Raw genomic sequence first — 18,835 nt, 5'->3', positions numbered from 1 at the left:
TTCAGAGTCTGAAATAAAATATGGGTTGCTTTAACTAGCAAAATACCAAAAATAGACACATATTAGGACTACAGAAAAAAGTAAACTACACTTGATAGAAAAAAAAAGATGAAAAAAAACGGAACTATTTTGTGGAACTATTTACAAATGATAAATTCTGAATCAGCTTGTTTTGGTCATTTTTAGTGGATGAATGAAGTCCACAATATTTAGATTATTGATTTATTTATTGTGTCTTTTATCAAAATAACAATAGAGATCAATCACTCAAAGCAAAGTGTACTTCATTATCAGTACAAATATGTTTTAGAAAACACATGTATTACAAAGTCCAGTCCTGTCCAGTTTTCTGCCGTGAATCATCATGTCTCATCCAGTGTAGACAGTATTACTGATTTGTTTTTTTGTTTTTTTGTTTTTTGTTTATGTTTGGCGTGTTGCACTGTGCTGCTCTCATCTGGTGTAGAAACCGGACTCAGTAAAGGCTGACTGGACTCTAGAGCTGGTTCTTCAGGTTTTGTACAATCCAGAATTCTAAGCTCACTCTGATCACCAGCTCCAGGATTGAACAGAGGAACGACTGATCCAGAGAATCTGCAGCTGATGGTCAGGAGATGTTTTCTCTCAGTGACGTTGTAAAATGACAGCTGACCGTTTTTGTAATCTAACAGAACTCCCAGTCGCTCTGGTCTCGGTGTCAGAGAGAGTTTAACTGGTGGATCAGTGTTGATGTAAAAGCCACGAGGACCGTCTGAACACAGGAACCAGAAACCCCTTGATGGAGTTAAAGCAGATCTGTCTCTTGAAACCACACTTCCCTCTTTCATCACACCAATTATCCAGTAGTTTTTTGGAGGTGTATTTTCTTGTGTCAGCTCTACCTCCCAATAGTGACGACCAGAGGAATATTTTTGGGCTCCAAATGCATATAATTTGTAAGGAAATGCCTCTCCAGTGTATTTATTTTTTGGAGCATCCTTCATGGATTTACCATCCTGAGAAACTCTCTGTTTTGGATGAACATGCTGACGATCAATAGTGAAATGAACTGGGAGGAATAAAATAAATAAAGCAGCAATTATTAGACTTAAACTTGTGTGTGAGATTATATTTATACATGTATGCATGTATTTAAACATCTGTGTGCATATATTATGAACATGATGTCAAACCTGCATATTTCCTCAGTGCTTCTATTATATCTGCAGATTCTCCCACAGCTAAAAAAATAAAAAATAAACAATTAGATGTTTTAAAGTAAACTACAGTTGTAATCAATATATAACAGATACCTGTATGCAGATATAACAGATAACAAAGCAGTAAAATGACATTGATCTATGAATCAAGTGTATTTTTGTTGATGTATGTGTGAATAGTTCAGTCCTGTACTGGCTGTTTCTTTATTCTGTTCATTCTATTTTCCACCAAACTTGTTATATTCATGTTTCCTTCTAATACAACATTTGGATGTTTATTTAATTATACATTTTAAAATCTTGCTTATTACTTATAAAGCCCTGAATGGTTTAGCACCTCAGTATTTGAACGAGCTCTTGTTACATTATAGTCCTCCACGTCCGCTCTGTTCTCAAAACTCTGGCAATTTGATAATACCTAGAATATCAAAGTCAACTGCGGGCGGCAGATCCTTCTCCTATTTAGCACCAATACACTGTAATAACCTACCTAACATTGTTCGGGAGGCAGACACACTCTTGCAGTTTAAATCTAGATTAAAGACCCATCTCTTTAACCTGGCTTACACATAACACACTAATACACTTCTAATATCCAAATCCGTTAAAGGATTTTTAGGCTGCATTAATTAGGTAAACCGGGAACACTTCCCATAACACCTGATGTACTTGTTACATCATTAGAAGAATGGCATCTACGCTAATATTAGTCTGTTTCTCTCTTATTCCGAGGTCATCGTAGCCACCAGATCCAGTATGTATCAAGTCAGAGGGTCCACTGCCCCAGGATGTATGGAGATGGTGGATCACACCTAGAAAGGACCTCTACAGCCCTGAAAGACAGCGGAGACCAGGACTAGAGCCTCCAGAGACAGATCCCCTGTAAAGACCTTATCTCAGACGACCACCGGGACAAGACCACAGGAAACAGATGATTCTTCTGCACAATCTGACTTTGCTGCAGCCTGGAATTGAACTGCTGGTTTCGTCTGGTCAGAGGAGAAACTGACCCCCGACTGAGCCTCGTTTCTCCCAAGGTTTTTTCTCCATTCTCTCACTGATGGAGTTTTGGTTCCTTGCCGCTGGCACCTCTGGCTTGCTTAGTTGGGGACACTTTATTTACAGCGATATCGTTGACATGATAATAAATGATTGCACAGATATTATTTAAACTGAACTGAGCTGAATGATGACATCACTGAATTCAACGATGAACTGCCTTTAACTGTCATTTTGTATTATTGACACTGTTTTTCCTAATTAATGTTGTTCAGTTGCTTTGACACAATCTGTATTGTTTAAAGCGCTATATAAATAAAGGTGACTTGACTTAATTACGGTTCTTATAAACGTATAACCCAGAGCAATCAGTGTCTTCAGATACCTGGTTTTGCCACAGTTTCCTCCTCACAGCCTAAAATGAGAGAAAATATGAATGGACGATTTAAGATTTAATGTAAACCACATAAAATCATGACTGTGTTCGATGTCAAATGAAGTTCATTTTACTTACTTTCTTTATCTGTTTTTTTTCCTGCAGAGCGGATCAAAAATATCAACACATGAGATGCATAAAAAACAAAAGCTGCTGAAAACCACATCTTTAAGAACTTTCAACCAGGTCGTACCTGTTAGTTTGAATCTGTATTTGTAGAGGATGAACCCAACCAAACCCAGAATCAAACAAATGAGAACAATGAGAACACTGAAGAAAAGAGCCTTCCATGGACCTGAAGAATATGTTGGTTTTGAGAAAGAAAATCCAGGTTATTTTAAACTCTGGAGCAAAATATATCAATAATATTAAGTTTAAACTAAAATCTGTGAAAATCAGCATTAAATGCCTAAAATAACTTCAGTGCCAGTCTGTTCTTCACAAAAAGCTACTGTATGACTACAAAAGAGTTATCAGAGAATATGCTGCACATGTAGTTCTTACTCACCTGAGATGCTGAGAGCCACCTCCCGGCTGTCATATTCTCTGTCTCCACTCACATAACAGTGATACGAACCTTCATCCTGAAGTGTGAGTTTCTCCAGCCGTAGAGAGACGTCTCCACCCTTCAGTCCACCAGACTGATCTGACCATGGCTTCAGTGAGCTTCGGTTCCTGTACGATTCCTCCTGGACGTCCTGGATCTTCCCATGATTATAGAGGAGAACAGGGTTGTTGAACTGATCTTGACGGTACCAGCGGATCTCCAGAGCTTCAGCGTTCTCAGCAGGAGAGATCCAGCAGGGCAGAATCACTGTGGATCCCACATGAGCCACTATAGGATCACCAGGAACCACTACAGTCAACGACACTGAGAGAGAATTAAATAAACTATGCATTAGTGTTTATTTACTATAATGATTCCAACTCTGCACACATTAGAAACACGGGTAGAGATTGTAAACAACGAATCAGTGTTACATTTTGCCCTTTTGACCCTTGCACTGCACTTGAGGAGTGAGTACTTTAGAGCAAAGCTTGAGATCAGAGAGTGTGTCTCAGATTAATCTAAACACTGTCCTCATTCTGTAAGTAGTCTAATGCTGTAATATCCAATTAAAATTGATCACGTATAGAAAATACAAACTTTTTGATGTCATTTGGTCTGTGTGGAATATTTAAGCTGTGAAACAAGTGTTTTTGTGGTGTTTGTGGTGTTCTTACCAGAGGTCTCTATGAAGAGATTCACCAGTAAAGTGATAATAATCGACATCATGACTGTGAAAAACATAAAACAAACTCTGAGGGAGATTCTTCCAGAATACATGAGACACATGTGAGACATAATCGATCATTACTGTCGTATTCAGTGAGAAAACAAACTCACCGGAGACAAAGACTCGTCTGTTAAAGAATCACAGTAATCTGGTGTAGATGAATTTGAGCGGTAGACGTGTTCAACACAACAATTGAGTCAAATATAGACGCTAAAATAGACCAAAATCAGTCCGATCCAAACATCCACTTCCTCAAGTTTTATTTTCACTTTAGTTTATGGCCCTCAATAAACACACACGTCATCAGACATACAATAGGTCTACACATCCCTGCTGAAAAAACAATAAAAACCATTACAGAAACACCATTACAAACCAGCAACTTTAACCATTAAAACCATTTTTAAAAATGGTTTTCTGTAGTGTGTTTTGGACATGTTCTAGTGGGATTTAGTGGTTTTACCAAGCCCCCAATAGAAGATGACCAATTACCAGTAGAGTCCCATAGAGACCATTGCAGTTTCCATTAAAACCAATACAAGTCCCATTATAACCAGTAAAACCATTGCAAATGTTGTCTTGGTGTCTGTTGTTTTTTCAGCAGGGATGTGCTCGATTATTAAAGTCATAGAATGGTTGAGAAAGAGCAGAGTGCATTTATTGATGAACTGTGAGACATTTAACTATGAGTTATACGAAGCATGATGATACGATGTAGGATGTTAATACAGCATAGCATATATACTATATATGTCCTATTTAAATCAACTGTAATACAACAACATAATTGAACATAAAAATGAAATATCCCCAAACAAAAAAAGGTTAGGAAACGTTCAGCCCAGTAATTTCCACTTAAACCTATTTATATATCTACTTAAGTTTACAACCTAAACCACTAAATATAACTCAGAAATCTGCTCTGTTTTTCTTTTGAATCCGAGTTTGATCTCTACTGTAGTTTACAACCTAAACCACTAAATAATAAGAAAAAAACTGAAAGTTTTGTCTTTCATGAGAAATGATGAGTGTCAGGACATTGTTTCACTGACTTAAAGCCTATTGATTTTCTGTCTAAGATGTTCAGGTATAATTATGAATTTAGAGATCTCTGCTGTACTCTAATATCATTCCACATTAATGAATAAATGAACAGGCCTATGTAATCACTCAGACGGCCAGCCTAGAGGAAAATACTGTTTAATAGTTTGAAATCATTGTGAAATCATTGTGTTGAGGTTATGCCAAAGCCCTTGCATGATCAGGTTCCTCTGGTGTTTTCTTTGGCCTCACCCATGTTTCCTGCTTTAATCTGGACACGTTTAGCCGTTTAATCACCTTTAAAGTCTTCTGACGCAGAGACGGAGGCACAGATTGAGCAGGACCTTCAGATCCTCAGCGTCTCTGCTGGAGAAGCTTCGTCTTCGTCTGTCTGAAGAAACAGCTGCTTTGGGGATCTGACAGTGAAGGAGAGGTTTGTGTTCAGTTTAACCAGGTTTGAGTGTGTAGTCTGAGCTTTAATGTGGCTTGACTCAATCTGTAGAGTTTAGGATGGATTTATTCCATTATTTTTTGATTTGCAAATTACATTGGTGCTATTCAAATGCAGAATGTATGCTGGGGGAAAACTCCCATATGGCAAAAAAAAAGTTCTGGCCAAAACATATATTTAAATATATGCTAAATATATGATGTAAAGAGTGAAGCTCAATTAATTACATTTATGAAACTTAAAATATGTTTTGTTTCAACCTTGATTTTGATTTGATTTGAAACTTTATTTTGAACATGTAAAATGCATATAGTAAAAACAAAACCAAAAAAATACAACAGAATACAAAACAATCTTAACTTACACATGTCGAAAAATCTTCATATACCAGAATATTATGTGACAAATAAACTGTTTTTTGTTGTTGTTGTTTTTTTTTTTTGATTGAGCGATATGGGGGACAATATATATAAATTTTTTAATGCTTTTAACTTTTTTAGAAAATGGCCAATATATTTTGATTTTATATATATATATATATATATAGCCATTTTTCTATATATATAAATAAATCTTTTTAAAACTATAAAAAATTCTGATATATATATATATATATATATAGCCATTTTTCTATATTTTGAAATCTTTTAAAAACTATGATGAAAACTTCTGAAGCGTTTGTTTGAAAGTTATTGATTGAACTGCTTGCTTTAAATCAGGTGGTGCTCTTCTAAAGAATCCCATAGTCGTCACATTTACATTGATGTTCTGACTGTGTCTCTTATGAACAGCTGTAGAATGGCTCAGAAAGCAGAAAGAACTCCATCTACAGAGAGGTGAGGGAACATTTGCAGCGATGCTCTGACTGAACTGAACTCGTGTTAAACCTCAACCAAAGAAGAATGATTAAGAATAATCCAGGGTGTCCAAACCCAGACTGATTCAATCATTTATTTTTATTTTTATTTGAAACAGTGTCATGTGCAAATGTTTCTGTTCTTATTAGTTTCTCACACATCTGCATGTTTTCTTCATTAAACTCAACCAAATCCAGCCAAACAGCTGATGGCTCCGCCCCCAAATCTGCTCTCCGCAAGACAGCGTCCGGCGATGACACCAAGAAGAAGAAAACCAAGAAATCAAACGAGGATGCCATGAACAAGGTGTACACTAACCTGCTGAACAGCGTCTTCGGACAGGTATCTCACACTCTACAGCCTTAAGCACCTGAATCAGCTCTTTAAATCAATAATTCATGCAGAAATGACAATTCTGTACAGGCATTTTCTAATAACGGTTCATTGTGATCACGATCTGACAAGCTCCAAAAATCAAGTCAAGTCTGCTTTATTGTCAGTTCTTCCACATGTACAGCACATACATACAGAGAATTGAAATTGTGTTACACTCAGACCCATACAGATAACACTAACAGTAGAGCCTAAAAATACAGATATAAAAAGGAAGAAAATACCATGAAATGCCAATAACTGAAGTCATTATTGACTGATAATCTTCCCTTCATGATGGTCACTAAACATACAACAACCTTCAGAGGTCAATCACATCACTGACGTCAAACCCAGTGACGTATCTGCAGTTTCCATGCTTAAACGTGTGGATGAGATTAATTGTTCTTAGACGTTTATTTGTGACTGAAACGATCCTTTGACAATCCAGCACAAGCACAGTGCATGCAATATTACACAGCAGAGTAAGTCATCTGTGCTTTACTTGTTAATAGCTGAGATTTTACACAGATATACATGAGATTCCACACTGATGACACCAGTATTTCTGTCGATTTCATGATGAAATCCAACACAGTGCACTGACCCTTGTGCGTCTCAGAGCGTGATGTGTGTGGTGCGTCTGTTAAACGCTCGTTAACCCCTGTAATCACCCTCAGACTGTAATAATAGCACATGACGCGGTTCAGTGTCACTCTTCATTTACTCTAACGAGGTTTAACGAGGCTTAAGCGGATGGAGCGGGACAGTGGTGGTGTTCGATTCATGACCTGACTCGTGCTCTACACGTGGGTCTGAGTGTTTCCTACCTGCCGTTCATTTCTGAGTTCTTCTTATAGTGTTGAACACAAATGGAATGTGAAATCTGAGTTTTGATGTGTTTGAAATGTTTCGGATTACTTTTAAATGAAATATTAAATCTGTTCCCATTCTTGTGTTGTTTTTAAAACTGTTTTTAAAATTCAAATCATTTAAGATTTTAATGTTAATGTTTTTTGGTAGACAAACTCTATTTTTTTTACATTTCTACCCAGTTAATGAAATTAGCAAACTTTATATTCAGATCAGTTGAAGATGATGAAAGAGCTCACTTGATACTCAGTTTGACTTTTAGAGGGTCAACATCACTATTTCCAGTCTTTGAGAGTTTCAGACTTTAATTTGTACTCTATTCTCAGTTAGGAGCGTTTGCTGAACCTCATCGGAACTGAGTTTAGTGGCTCTCTATGTGCTGCTGTCATCAGATGTGATGTTATCACTGATAGCTCATGACATTATGACATAATCACCAATGCACAGTTGAAAAAATCATTACATTTTTTTTCATTTGCAAATTTTTAAAAATGTTTTTTTTTTTTTTTCATTTGCAAATTTAATCATTTAATATTGTAGAAAGTAAAGTGTTAAACTAAGTAAAGATGAATAAAAAAAAAAAAAAAAAATTGAAATCTGTAAAAACTTTTTAATAAAAATGTATAAATTTTGCATTTTACATTTAAAAATATGAAAAACTAAAAATGTGTAAAGAGTTAAACCAATAAAAAATGTATAATGAAAAAATAAAAAAAAAAAAAAAAAAAAAAATTTTTTTAATTTACAAAAAAAATTACAGAAACATGAAAACATTAAAAAGGAAAAAACACAATCAGATTACATAAAAAATAATTTGTAAAAAAAAACATGAAAGATTTTCATCAGATTATTTAAAAAATTAATTTGCATATGTAATAATTTCCATATAACAGCATGTGATGCTAATTGAGGCAGAGTGAGAATATGAAAGAGAAGCACACAAGTAAACAGTGGACACAATTTTGATTCTTGAGTGATTGTTCTGTGACCCAATACACGCCATGGAAACTTGGACTGCGTCAGAAGCTTTAATCTGAATGTGTCCTGATTGATTCTGAGCCTCTAATCAAAACAACACTTGATTCTTTCAGATCATCAGCTCTTATAACAACCACATACACAAGTAATGTGATCTCTCTTTGTTTTCTGTCAGGAGCGAGAGCTGTCTCAGCCAGAGCTGGATGGTGAGTATCACACCATCTGACCACATCACATCTCCAATCATCACATCACAGATTATCACATCACAAATTATCACATCACAAATCATCACATCATATCTCAGTTCAATCATCCCATCACATATCATCACATCACAGATAATCAAATAACAAATAATCACATCACAGATTATCACATCTCAGATCATCACATCACATAACAAATCATCACATCACAGATAATCAAATAACAAATAATCACATTACAGATTATCACATTACATAACAAATCATCACATCACGGATAGTCAAATAACAAATCATCACATCACAGATAATCAAATAACAAATAATCACATTACAGATTATCACATTACATAACAAATCATCACATCACGGATAATCAAATAACAAATAATCACATTACAGATTATCACATTACATAACAAATCATCACATCACGGATAGTCAAATAACAACAAACACAATAACATAACAACACAAAACATCACAACATCACAAATCATCACATCACAGATAATCAAATCACAAATAATCACATCACAGATTATCACATCATAGATCATCACATCACAAATCATCACATCACAGATCATCAAATCACAAATCATCACATCACAGATCATCACATCTCAGATCACATCATAGATTATGAAATCACAAATCATCAAATCACAGATAATCAAATAAATAATCACATCACAAAAAATAAAAACACAAAAAATAAAATCACAAATAATCACACAAAAAATAAAAAAACCAATAATCATAACATCACATAATCACAACACAACAAACAAAAAAATCAAAACATCACTATCACATCACAGATTATCAAATCACAAATAATCACATCACAGATTATCACATCACAGATTATCAAATCACAAATAATCACTTCACAAATCATCACATCACAGATCATCATATCACAGATTATCACATCTGAGATCATCAAATCTCAAATCATCACATCAAAGATCATATTATCCCAAATCATCACATCAAAGATATTTAAATCACAAATCATCAGATCTCAGATCATCACAGATCATCAAATCATCACATCACATCATAGATCATCATATCACAACTCATCATCAGTACACGCCTGCTTGTGTTCCAGAGCTGGCAGAGGCATTCAAGGAGTTTGATTACGATCAGGATGGCTATCTGAACTATAAGGATCTGGCCGAGTGCATGCGGACGATGGGCTACATGCCCACAGAGATGGAGCTGCTGGAGATCATCCAGCAGATCAAGATGAGGCGTCAGTATCTGCACGCACTAATATAATAAACTCAAGTATCATATATCAGCGTCTCAGGTCACATGGTGTTTTTGTGTGTTCAGTTGGAGGTCTGATGGATTTCGATGATTTCTGTGAGTTGATGGGCCCCAGGATGATGGTGGAGACGGCGGATATGCTGGGACTCAAAGAGCTCAAAAGCTCCTTCTGTCAGGTACAAATACAACCACAAACACTCATCAGTCACTCCATAGATCTTCAGGTTACACTATAATATACACCGTTCAAAAGATTACAAAATAAATTCATTTTTATTCATCAAGGACAAATTAAATTGATCAGTAATACATTTATAATATTACAAAATATTTATATTTCAAATAAATGCTGTTCTTTTAAACTTTCTATTCATCAGTGAATCCTGAAAAATTAAATGTATAACAGTTTCCACAAAAATATTGTGCAGCACAACTGTTTTCAACATTGATAATAATCAGAAATGTTTCTTGAGCAGCAAATCATCATATTAGAATGATTTCTGAAGATCATGTGACACTGAAGACTGGAGTAATGATGCTGAAAATACAGCTGCACATCACATAAATAAATTAAAGTTTAACAGAGATTCACACATAAAACATCTACTCTAAATTCTAACAAAAAATCACCTTTTTACTGTATTTTTGATTTTAAAAAAGCAGCCTTTGTGAGCAGAAGAGACTTTCAAAAACAATAACAAATCACAATGATGCTCATTGCGTGTTTTTACTGAGGGGTTTGTTTATATCAAATCAAATCAGATCACTTTTATTGTCACATCATCAACATCGTGTGTGCTGAGATGAGTGAAAAGCTTGGGAGCGTGCTCCAGACAGTGTAGAATACAACTGACACATTAATACAGTATACACGCTTAGACACTTTTACAAATAACAGTATACTTTTATGTACAGTATATACACTATATAAAACAATAAATACACAAAATATACAATATTTATGGAGTGATAAAAGGAATCCAAAACCCCCTCTGGAAAATCCTGCTTAATCAAACTACAGTTTTGAACCCGAGTGCATTCAGTGTTCAGATTAATGTGCTGGACATTTATGCAAATTAGTGCTTATTTAATTAGATGCCTCATTTGCATATTTGAACAACATTTTTAACCCTTTTCAGCTGTAATGTCTTGCTGCGAATGTAACTGAGCAGTTTAGTCTGAGTAGTGAAGGAACTGTGTGTCTGTGGTCAGTTTGACGCTGACGGTGATGGGAAGATCTCTCTGGACGAGATGAAGGAGGCTTTGAAGAGTCTGTTAGGAGAGAAACTCAAGAAAGGAGAGCTGGAGGAGATCCTGAAGGAGCTGGACCTGAACGGAGACGGAACCGTGGATTTCGACGGTGAGTATAACATATAATCATTTATGATTTAACATAATAACATGCTGAAACGGAGTGATTCAGAGATGTGAGGCAGCAGTGATCTGATGTTGTTGAATATGATTTGTCTCTGCAGAGTTTGTGATGATGCTGTCGGTGCGATAACACCCTCATTCCTCATCCGATACGGGAAAACCTGGAAACACCTGGGCTCTTCAGATCTGTGTCAAATCATTCAAGGCCACACTCATTTCTGGCATGAAAATGCATTTCTCTTGCTCAACTCTATAGTATTTCATGGACTGGATATTGGTCTCGATGGACTCATGCTATAACTATAATAGTTTAAATCTGTTCATTTTGTCCTAATATAGTAATGGAGGTTGCCAAGTATTTTCTGGAAAAGTGAGAGACGCCTGATCATAGAAGTGTGACTTCATCACAAACTAGTTTCAGGTAGAAAAAACGCTCATCTGTAACATTTTCTAAAAGATTTGTTGAAGTAATGCATTGCAGTATGTAGATGAATCTGATTTGAATGTAAAGTACTGTATGTGTGTCTGTATTTTCATGCATAGATATTTGATCAAGTGTCAAGTTTATTTTTTCAGTTTTGTTAATAAAAAGTAAAAGTCTGAAAAAGCCTGAGAACTTATGTAAGCATTATAATGTTTACTTCAGCGAGATGAGAGACTATGGTTCCTGTAGGTGAACAGCGCTGTGATCAGCTGACGTGTCATGGAAAGAGTCTGGAGGACTACAGCTCTTAACCTCTTCCTGGAAGCACAAGAGCGCAGGATTATCACTCAAACCAAGCCATCAGCAGCTGACCGATGCAGAAAAACATCCTCATTATCAGTATCCTGGTAAAAGTCCAAGTCTGTATAGTCTGGAGCCCATTTCTGCCAAATCATGCTTTAATAATCACCAAAAGTCAACATTATGACTATATTAATATTGATAAAGTAACATTTTTATCTTATGATTTAGCATGTCATAATTTCGTTTTATCTCATTATAACATTTTATCATAATTATGACTCTAAAGTGCGTGTGTGTGTGTATGTATATTTCTATCTTGGTGGAAATGGGCTCACACATTATCATGACATGAAATCAGTTTGCTAGGACTCATAATTGTAAAGTGTACATTTTGCCGCACAGTCTTTTAAATGTCATTTTATTTATTTTGCTGCACAATATATTTTTTGGTGCACAACTTTTTTAAACTGTTTACAAATATTTTAAGATTATTAAAATAGCATTTTAGTTTTTTTACTTGAAAACGTTTTAGTCATTCATGATAAACCGAGTTTGTGCGCCCTCTGTTGGAACATTCTGATCATCGGTATAAACTAAACGGTTTAGTTTAATTTTTTTTTTTGTTTTTTTTTAACTTGTACATTATTATTCAGAAAAGTTCGCTCTGTTCTCCGCTCATCCATGCGCACACATCCATTTGTTTTCTACAAATGACTTTAGATCTTTATGTACTGATTTATTGACTGAACTGACTCATCTTCTGCTGAGAGTTCTAGATATCTGTTTTCTTGTGTAATGATCGCGCTGGTCTTGCTACTCGGTGGGGGGTGTGTGTGTGTGTGTGTGTGTGTGTGTGTGTTTTGAACATAGACTGTATGGCTTTGACTCGTTTCTTCTGTTTTTGTGTTGGCGACGTAAGCGCGTCATCCGGGAATGACCGCGCACATGCGCGCGCACGCACGCCGAGATTCGAGGCGGGGGCGCGCGGAAGAGATCGTAATTCTGTCTGTTGTTCATTCTTCACTGAAGCGCGGAAACGCGTCAAAACTCAAAACACAACGAACAGAGACCCAACCACCAGCGACACGCAACATAAACCGAAAGTCGAGACACCGCGACACCCCCCTAAACCCCTGAAAGCCGTTAACGGTTTGTTTGTTTGTCCGCGCGGGAGGGAGAGTCCCGCCGCTGAAGTTTTGCTCTCGGTTTCGGCGGATAAGCCCCGCTCCCCTTACCCTCCACCCTATCCCCACACTAACCGCAAACAAACGGGAATCAGACGCGCATGACATGACTTTAGTTCTGTCGCATTACGGCTTACAGGTGTGTGTGTGTGTGTGTGAGAGATTGTGTGATTGACTGAGTGTGTGTGTGTGTGTGTGTGTGTGTGTGTGTGATTGTGTGAGTGACTGAGAGTGTGTGTGTGTGTGATTGTGTTGAGTGACTGAGTGTGTGTGTGTGTGTGTGTGATTGCATGATTGAAAAATCCTCACAGATAAAGAGAGAGCCAGTTTTTTGAAAAGTCCTCACAGATAAATGTGTGTGTGTGTGATTGTGTTGCTGGTTAGTAGTGTTATGTGTGTGTGTGTGTGATTGTGTGTGTGTGTGTGTTTGAGAGAGACAGATTTGTGAAAAGTCCTCACAGATAAAGTGAAAGGTGTCAGGTTGTGCTGGTTAGTTCTACTGGTTAGTAGTGTCATGGGTAGGTTACAGCTGGTTAGTAGTGTGATGGGTAGGTTACAGCTGGTTAGGTGTGATGGGTAGGTTACAGCTGGTTAGGTGTGATGGGTAGGTTACAGCTGGTTAGGTGGCATGGTAAGTGTCACAGCTAGTTATACAGCATTGTTAAGTTACAACGTATTATACAGCAGGGTAGGTTAAGGGGTGGGTTGGTTACAGCTGGTTAGTAGTGTGATGGGTAGGTTACAGCTGGTTAGTAGTGTGATGGGTAGGTTACAGCTGTTAGGTGGGATGGGTAGGTTACAGCTGGTTAGGTGGGTTAGGTCGGTTACAGCTGTTAGGTTAGGTGTCATGGGTAGGTTACAGCTGTTAGGTGGCATGGGTAGGTTAAGGGGTGGGTTTGGTTACAGCTGGTTAGTAGTTTGATGGGTAGGTTACAGCTGGATAGTAGTGTGATGGGTAGGTTACAGCTGTTAGTACAGCTGTTTAGGTGGGATGGGTAGGTTACAGCTGGTTAGGTGGCATGGGTAAGGTGGCATGTAGGTTAAGGTTAGGTAGGTTTAGCTGTTACAGCTGTTAGGTGGCCGCTGGGGTGTAGTTACAGCTGGTTAGTAGTGTGTTACAGCTGGTTAGTAGTGTGATGGGTAGGTTACAGCTGGTTAGTAGTGTGATGGGTAGGTTACAGGTGGTTAGGTGGCATGTAGGTTACAGCTGGTTAGGTGGCATGGGTAGGTTACAGCTGTTAGGTGGCATGGGTAGGTTACAGCTGTTAGGTGGCATGGGTAGGTTAAGGGGTGGGTTGGTTACAGCTGGTTAGTAGTGTGATGGGTAGGTTACAGCTGGTTAGTAGTGGGATGGGAAGGTTACAGCTGGTTAGTAGTGTGATGGGTAGGTTACAGCTGGGGGATGGTAGGTTAAGTAGGTTACAGCTGGTTAGGTGGCATGGGTAGGTTACAGCTGTTAGGTGGGATGGGTAGGTTAAGGGGTGGGTTGGTTACAGCTGGTTAGTAGTGTGATGGGTAGGTTACAGCTGGTTAGTAGTGGGATGGGTAGGTTACAGCTGGTTAGGTGGGATGGGTAGGTTACAGCTGTTAGGTGGGATGGGTAGGTTACAGCTGGTTAGGTGGCATGGGTAGGTTACAGCTGTTAGGTGGGATGGGTAGGTTACAGCTGGTTAGGTGGCATGGGTAGGTTACAGCTGTTAGGTGGCATGGGTAGGTTACAGCTGTTAGGTGGCATGGGTAGGTTACAACTTTAAGATGTTACAGCTTATTAGGTGGCATGGGTAGGTTACAGCTGTTAGGTGGGATGGGTAGGTTAAGGGTAGGGTTAGGGGTGGCATGGGTGGTTACAGCTGGTTAGTAGTGTGGTGGGTAGGTTACAGCTGGTTAGTAGTGGGATGGGTAGGTTACAGCTGGTTAGTAGTGTGATGGGTTAGGGTTAGTAAACATCCCCTGCTCAGAAAAAAGGATGAAGTGGATATCTGTTCAGTATAAACACGTGAACACACGTCTGTTGTTTTCAGTAAACAGTAGTCTCTGGCAGGGTTCAGTATTTCTTTAAATCATTATAAGAGAGACCCCATCTAGAACTTACAAGGGCTATTATATTTTGATGTATAAAGACTTGATTTGTAATAATTTAAACTGGTATACCAATTTAGAGTATGATTTGGAAAATATTTACTTTCTATTAAGTTACATTATTTTTTTGTATTCACTATAGCACTGTCCTGTTAACTGTTTCATAAAATTACATTTTTACTTTCTTGTTCGTATATTCATTTACTATTTTAATCTATTTATGTAAATCACTTTTTATGATTTAGATAATTTTGTATTTTCAGTTATGTGTACTTTTTATTTATTATTTTGATTTGCTTATTTAAATTGAATTATGTTAATCACATTTTGTATTATGTAATGGTATCTTATTTATTTACATATTTCCATCTATTTAAATCATTTTATTTATTTTAAAATAATTTTGTATTATTTATTTGTCTGCCTTTTATTTATTTATTTTAATATTTTTTACTTATTTAAAAATTTGTATAATATTTTGTAAACAATTTTTATATTATGTAATAATATAATGTTTACTTATTGTAATCTATTTAAATATTTAAACCATTTTATAATTTTTTATATGTAATATATTTATTATTCTTTATTACTATACTATATTTTATTACTGTAGGTTATTACTTATTCATGTTCTTTTTGTTGTTTACTTATTTTAATCTATTAATGTATTTATTTATTCATTCTTTATTAATGTTGAATCTAGTAATCCCTGCTGTCTCCTCACGGTCATGTTTTCTTCAGTAAAGCAGCACAGATGATGAACAGGTGTTGACGAGATCCTCTGTGTGTTTCTGCGTCAGATTAATGCTGCTTTAGCTCCAGCACTTCATCAGTCTGAGTTCAGACCGTCAGTGATTCTGGATTCAGGATCCTGAGATCATTCAGCCCTGATTTCACTCGCTCCGTCAGCTTTCAGTGTTTGTCTCATGTGAAAATGTTTGATGTTAGAAGCGCTGCAGAGTGTTTAGATGTTAATGCGCTTCATCTAGCAGACGGGTTAGTCATCATAACCAGGTTTAAGTAGGTCAAAGCGTGTTTGCCGTCTCCCACCCTTTCTGGATTTTCCTCTTTGTCCGTCCGTCTCATGCTCACGATTGTCTTTTGTTTAGTGTCTGATTCACGAATCTTATGAAAACACACTGTAAGAAACAAAAACTGTAGAAACTGGGAGAGGTGCCGGTCGTCTCCTGACAGGAGGTTTCTGTTTATCTTCTTTAAGCCAAAAAACACAACTAAATGCAGTGCATAATCCAAAATACAGGAGAAACACGTGACTATTTTTAGACTGCAGTGAAGAACATGTCAGGTTGTATTTTACCCCAGAATCAAAGTGCTAAAGCAGCTCACTTGCCTGTTTTAGAGAGTGTTTGACTCTCATGGATGTAGTAAAGTTAGTGTGTGAAAGCAGTTTGTACACATGCACATTAACTATGAGAATCATTGATTATAGATTTAGCACTATAGATTATAGGTTTTAGTTATGAAGAAATCTTGATTGTAGCTTCATAAACCCACTGGATTCTGCTCATACCTGCTTGTTTCTGGGGTGAAAATCAGGTTTGTAGAAATGTAGCACTGCATCAGTGTCTCAGCAATGGATGCTCTGCAGTGAATGGGTGCCGTCAGAATGAGAGTCCAAACAGCTGACATCACAACATCACAATAATCCACAAGTAATCCACAGCACTCCAGTCCATCAGTTAACATCTGGAGAAGTGAAAAGATGAAACACATCCAGCATTAAGACGTTTTTAATTCAAATACATAGAGTCTATAATCCATAATAACACTTCCTCCAGTGAAAAAGTGTTCTTTTTTTTCTCGGGAGAGAGATCTGCACAGATCAAGCAGTGTTTAAACAGCTCTAAACAAATATGTGTCTGGATTTTGATGTGAGAGACAACAGGAGATGCACTTTTTCACTGGAGGAAGTGTTATTATGGATTATGCTGGAAGTAAAAAACATCTTTTATCAGCTGTTTGGACTCTCATTCTGACGGCACCCATTCACTGCAGAGCATCCATTGATGAGACACTGATGCAGTGCTACATTTCTACAAACCTGATGAAGAAACAAACTCATCCTGATCTCAGATGAACTGAGGGGGAGCACATTTTTAGCTCATTTTAATTTTTGGCTGAACTATTCCTTTAATGTCCAGTCCATAATGAATCATGTATGAAGGTCAGAAGAACTAATGAGTGAGCACCAATATGAAATGATATTTTTATTGTTAAAACCTGATTTTCTGAATGAAATAACTGATCTAGTGGTGTCATGTGAAGCATCTGAACATGGAGTCAGAAGCAGCTTGGTCTGGTCTAGGTGTGTTTTGTCCGGTTTGACTCGTATGGCGTCTCTGGAGAGTGTGCTATAACTCATCTCTGATCTCTTGTTCTTTCAGGACTGTTTCACCAGTGGGCACCCTCCCCAGTGTCTCAAGGTAGGACAAGTTTACTGTATGTGTCACGTCATCACGCTAGAGCTCTCTTTAGGATGGACTGTAGTCACTCTCTCTAGAGCATGTACTGTGAGATCTGTCACTGAACAGTCAAGTTATGTTTCAGGATATTAATAGACCAAGCTGTGCACGGCTCACTGCACTCACAGACTCCAGAGACACGGTTGTTCATCAGGGATGTGCTCAACTGATCAGTCAAGACATTATAATGTTACAAAAGATTGCCATTTCAAATACATGCTGTTCGTCTGAACTTTCTGTTCATCTGTGAATCCTGAGAAATAAAATGAATCAACACTGATAATAATCAGAAATGTTTCTCAGCAGCAAATCATCATATTATTATGATTTCTGAAGATCATGTGACACTGAAGACTGGAGTAATGATGCTGAAAATACAGCTGCACATCACAGAAATAAATTACAGTTTAACAGAGATTCACACAGAAAACAGCTGTTTTAGATTCTAATTTTTACTGTATTTTTGATCCAATAAATGCAGCCTGGGCAGGGCTCCAAACTGCGACTAAAACAGTCCGTATTTGCGACCATAAATATTAATTTGCGAGTGATGTTTTTTGCTGAGGTCGCCACTGGCGACTACCCGCCGAAAGCTCCTCAGGATTTAACCGCTAAAAAAGTTTTCCTCAGGCGGATGATTTGCTTCATTCTAGCAGCGCCCCGTCTGTGATAAAACGAACTCGGGCCGAAGGTTAATACACACAACTACCACCGAGTGTGGACCTGCCGCGTGTGTACATCAGCTTTCAACCGAGATCGGTCCATAGAGAAAAAGCCGTCTGTCAGTCAGAAGTGTTTTGTTGAGTCGCGCGCGGCTCTGGTCCATTATCTTCTCACCCGATGCCGAGACTGAACCGGACAGAGACGCATTTCAGCCAGAATCAGCCCGAGTGTGTATGCTATCTGGGTATATATTTACATGTTATAACTTAAACATTTGAATGTAATGCCTTTTGTCCTAATTGTTTTGGCGATCAAATCCTTTTGTTATGTTCACGTATTAAACTAAGAC

General features: G+C 37.3%; 3 protein-coding genes across 3 annotated transcripts in view; 2 read left to right on the top strand and 1 right to left on the bottom strand.

The window, feature by feature from the left end:
• Positions 1–104: 104 nt before the first annotated feature.
• Positions 105–4,163, bottom strand: LOC122137899 (erythroid membrane-associated protein-like). The gene is made up of 8 exons (XM_042726904.1): positions 4,022–4,163; positions 3,859–3,912; positions 3,143–3,505; positions 2,828–2,929; positions 2,713–2,733; positions 2,584–2,613; positions 1,173–1,220; positions 105–1,048 (listed from the first exon to the last, which is right to left on the bottom strand). Exons 2-8 carry the CDS (start codon positions 3,908–3,910, stop codon positions 363–365), a joined length of 1,302 nt encoding a protein of 433 aa, XP_042582838.1. The 5' UTR covers positions 3,911–3,912; positions 4,022–4,163; the 3' UTR covers positions 105–362.
• A 1,087-nt stretch (positions 4,164–5,250) lies between these two features.
• Positions 5,251–11,944, top strand: si:cabz01076231.1 (calcium-binding protein 2). Its single transcript, XM_042726903.1, has 8 exons — positions 5,251–5,385; positions 6,195–6,239; positions 6,458–6,602; positions 8,659–8,689; positions 9,813–9,956; positions 10,040–10,149; positions 11,186–11,333; positions 11,449–11,944. Exons 2-8 carry the CDS (start codon positions 6,202–6,204, stop codon positions 11,475–11,477), a joined length of 645 nt encoding a protein of 214 aa, XP_042582837.1. The 5' UTR covers positions 5,251–5,385; positions 6,195–6,201; the 3' UTR covers positions 11,478–11,944.
• A 5,801-nt stretch (positions 11,945–17,745) lies between these two features.
• Positions 17,746–18,835, top strand: part of LOC109093910 (transcription factor p65-like) — a 19,035-nt gene continuing 17,945 nt past the window's right edge. Inside the window, exon 1 of the mRNA XM_042726902.1 lies at positions 17,746–17,784. The gene's annotated coding sequence lies outside the window, so the exon portion shown is untranslated. The remainder of the gene's footprint in view (positions 17,785–18,835) is intronic.

Source organism: Cyprinus carpio, chromosome B7 (assembly GCF_018340385.1).
Source record: "Cyprinus carpio isolate SPL01 chromosome B7, ASM1834038v1, whole genome shotgun sequence".
NCBI classification, from domain to species: domain Eukaryota; kingdom Metazoa; phylum Chordata; class Actinopteri; order Cypriniformes; family Cyprinidae; genus Cyprinus; species Cyprinus carpio.
The sequence above is the reverse complement of the archived record's forward strand: the minus strand, read 5'-3'. Positions and strand labels throughout refer to the sequence as shown.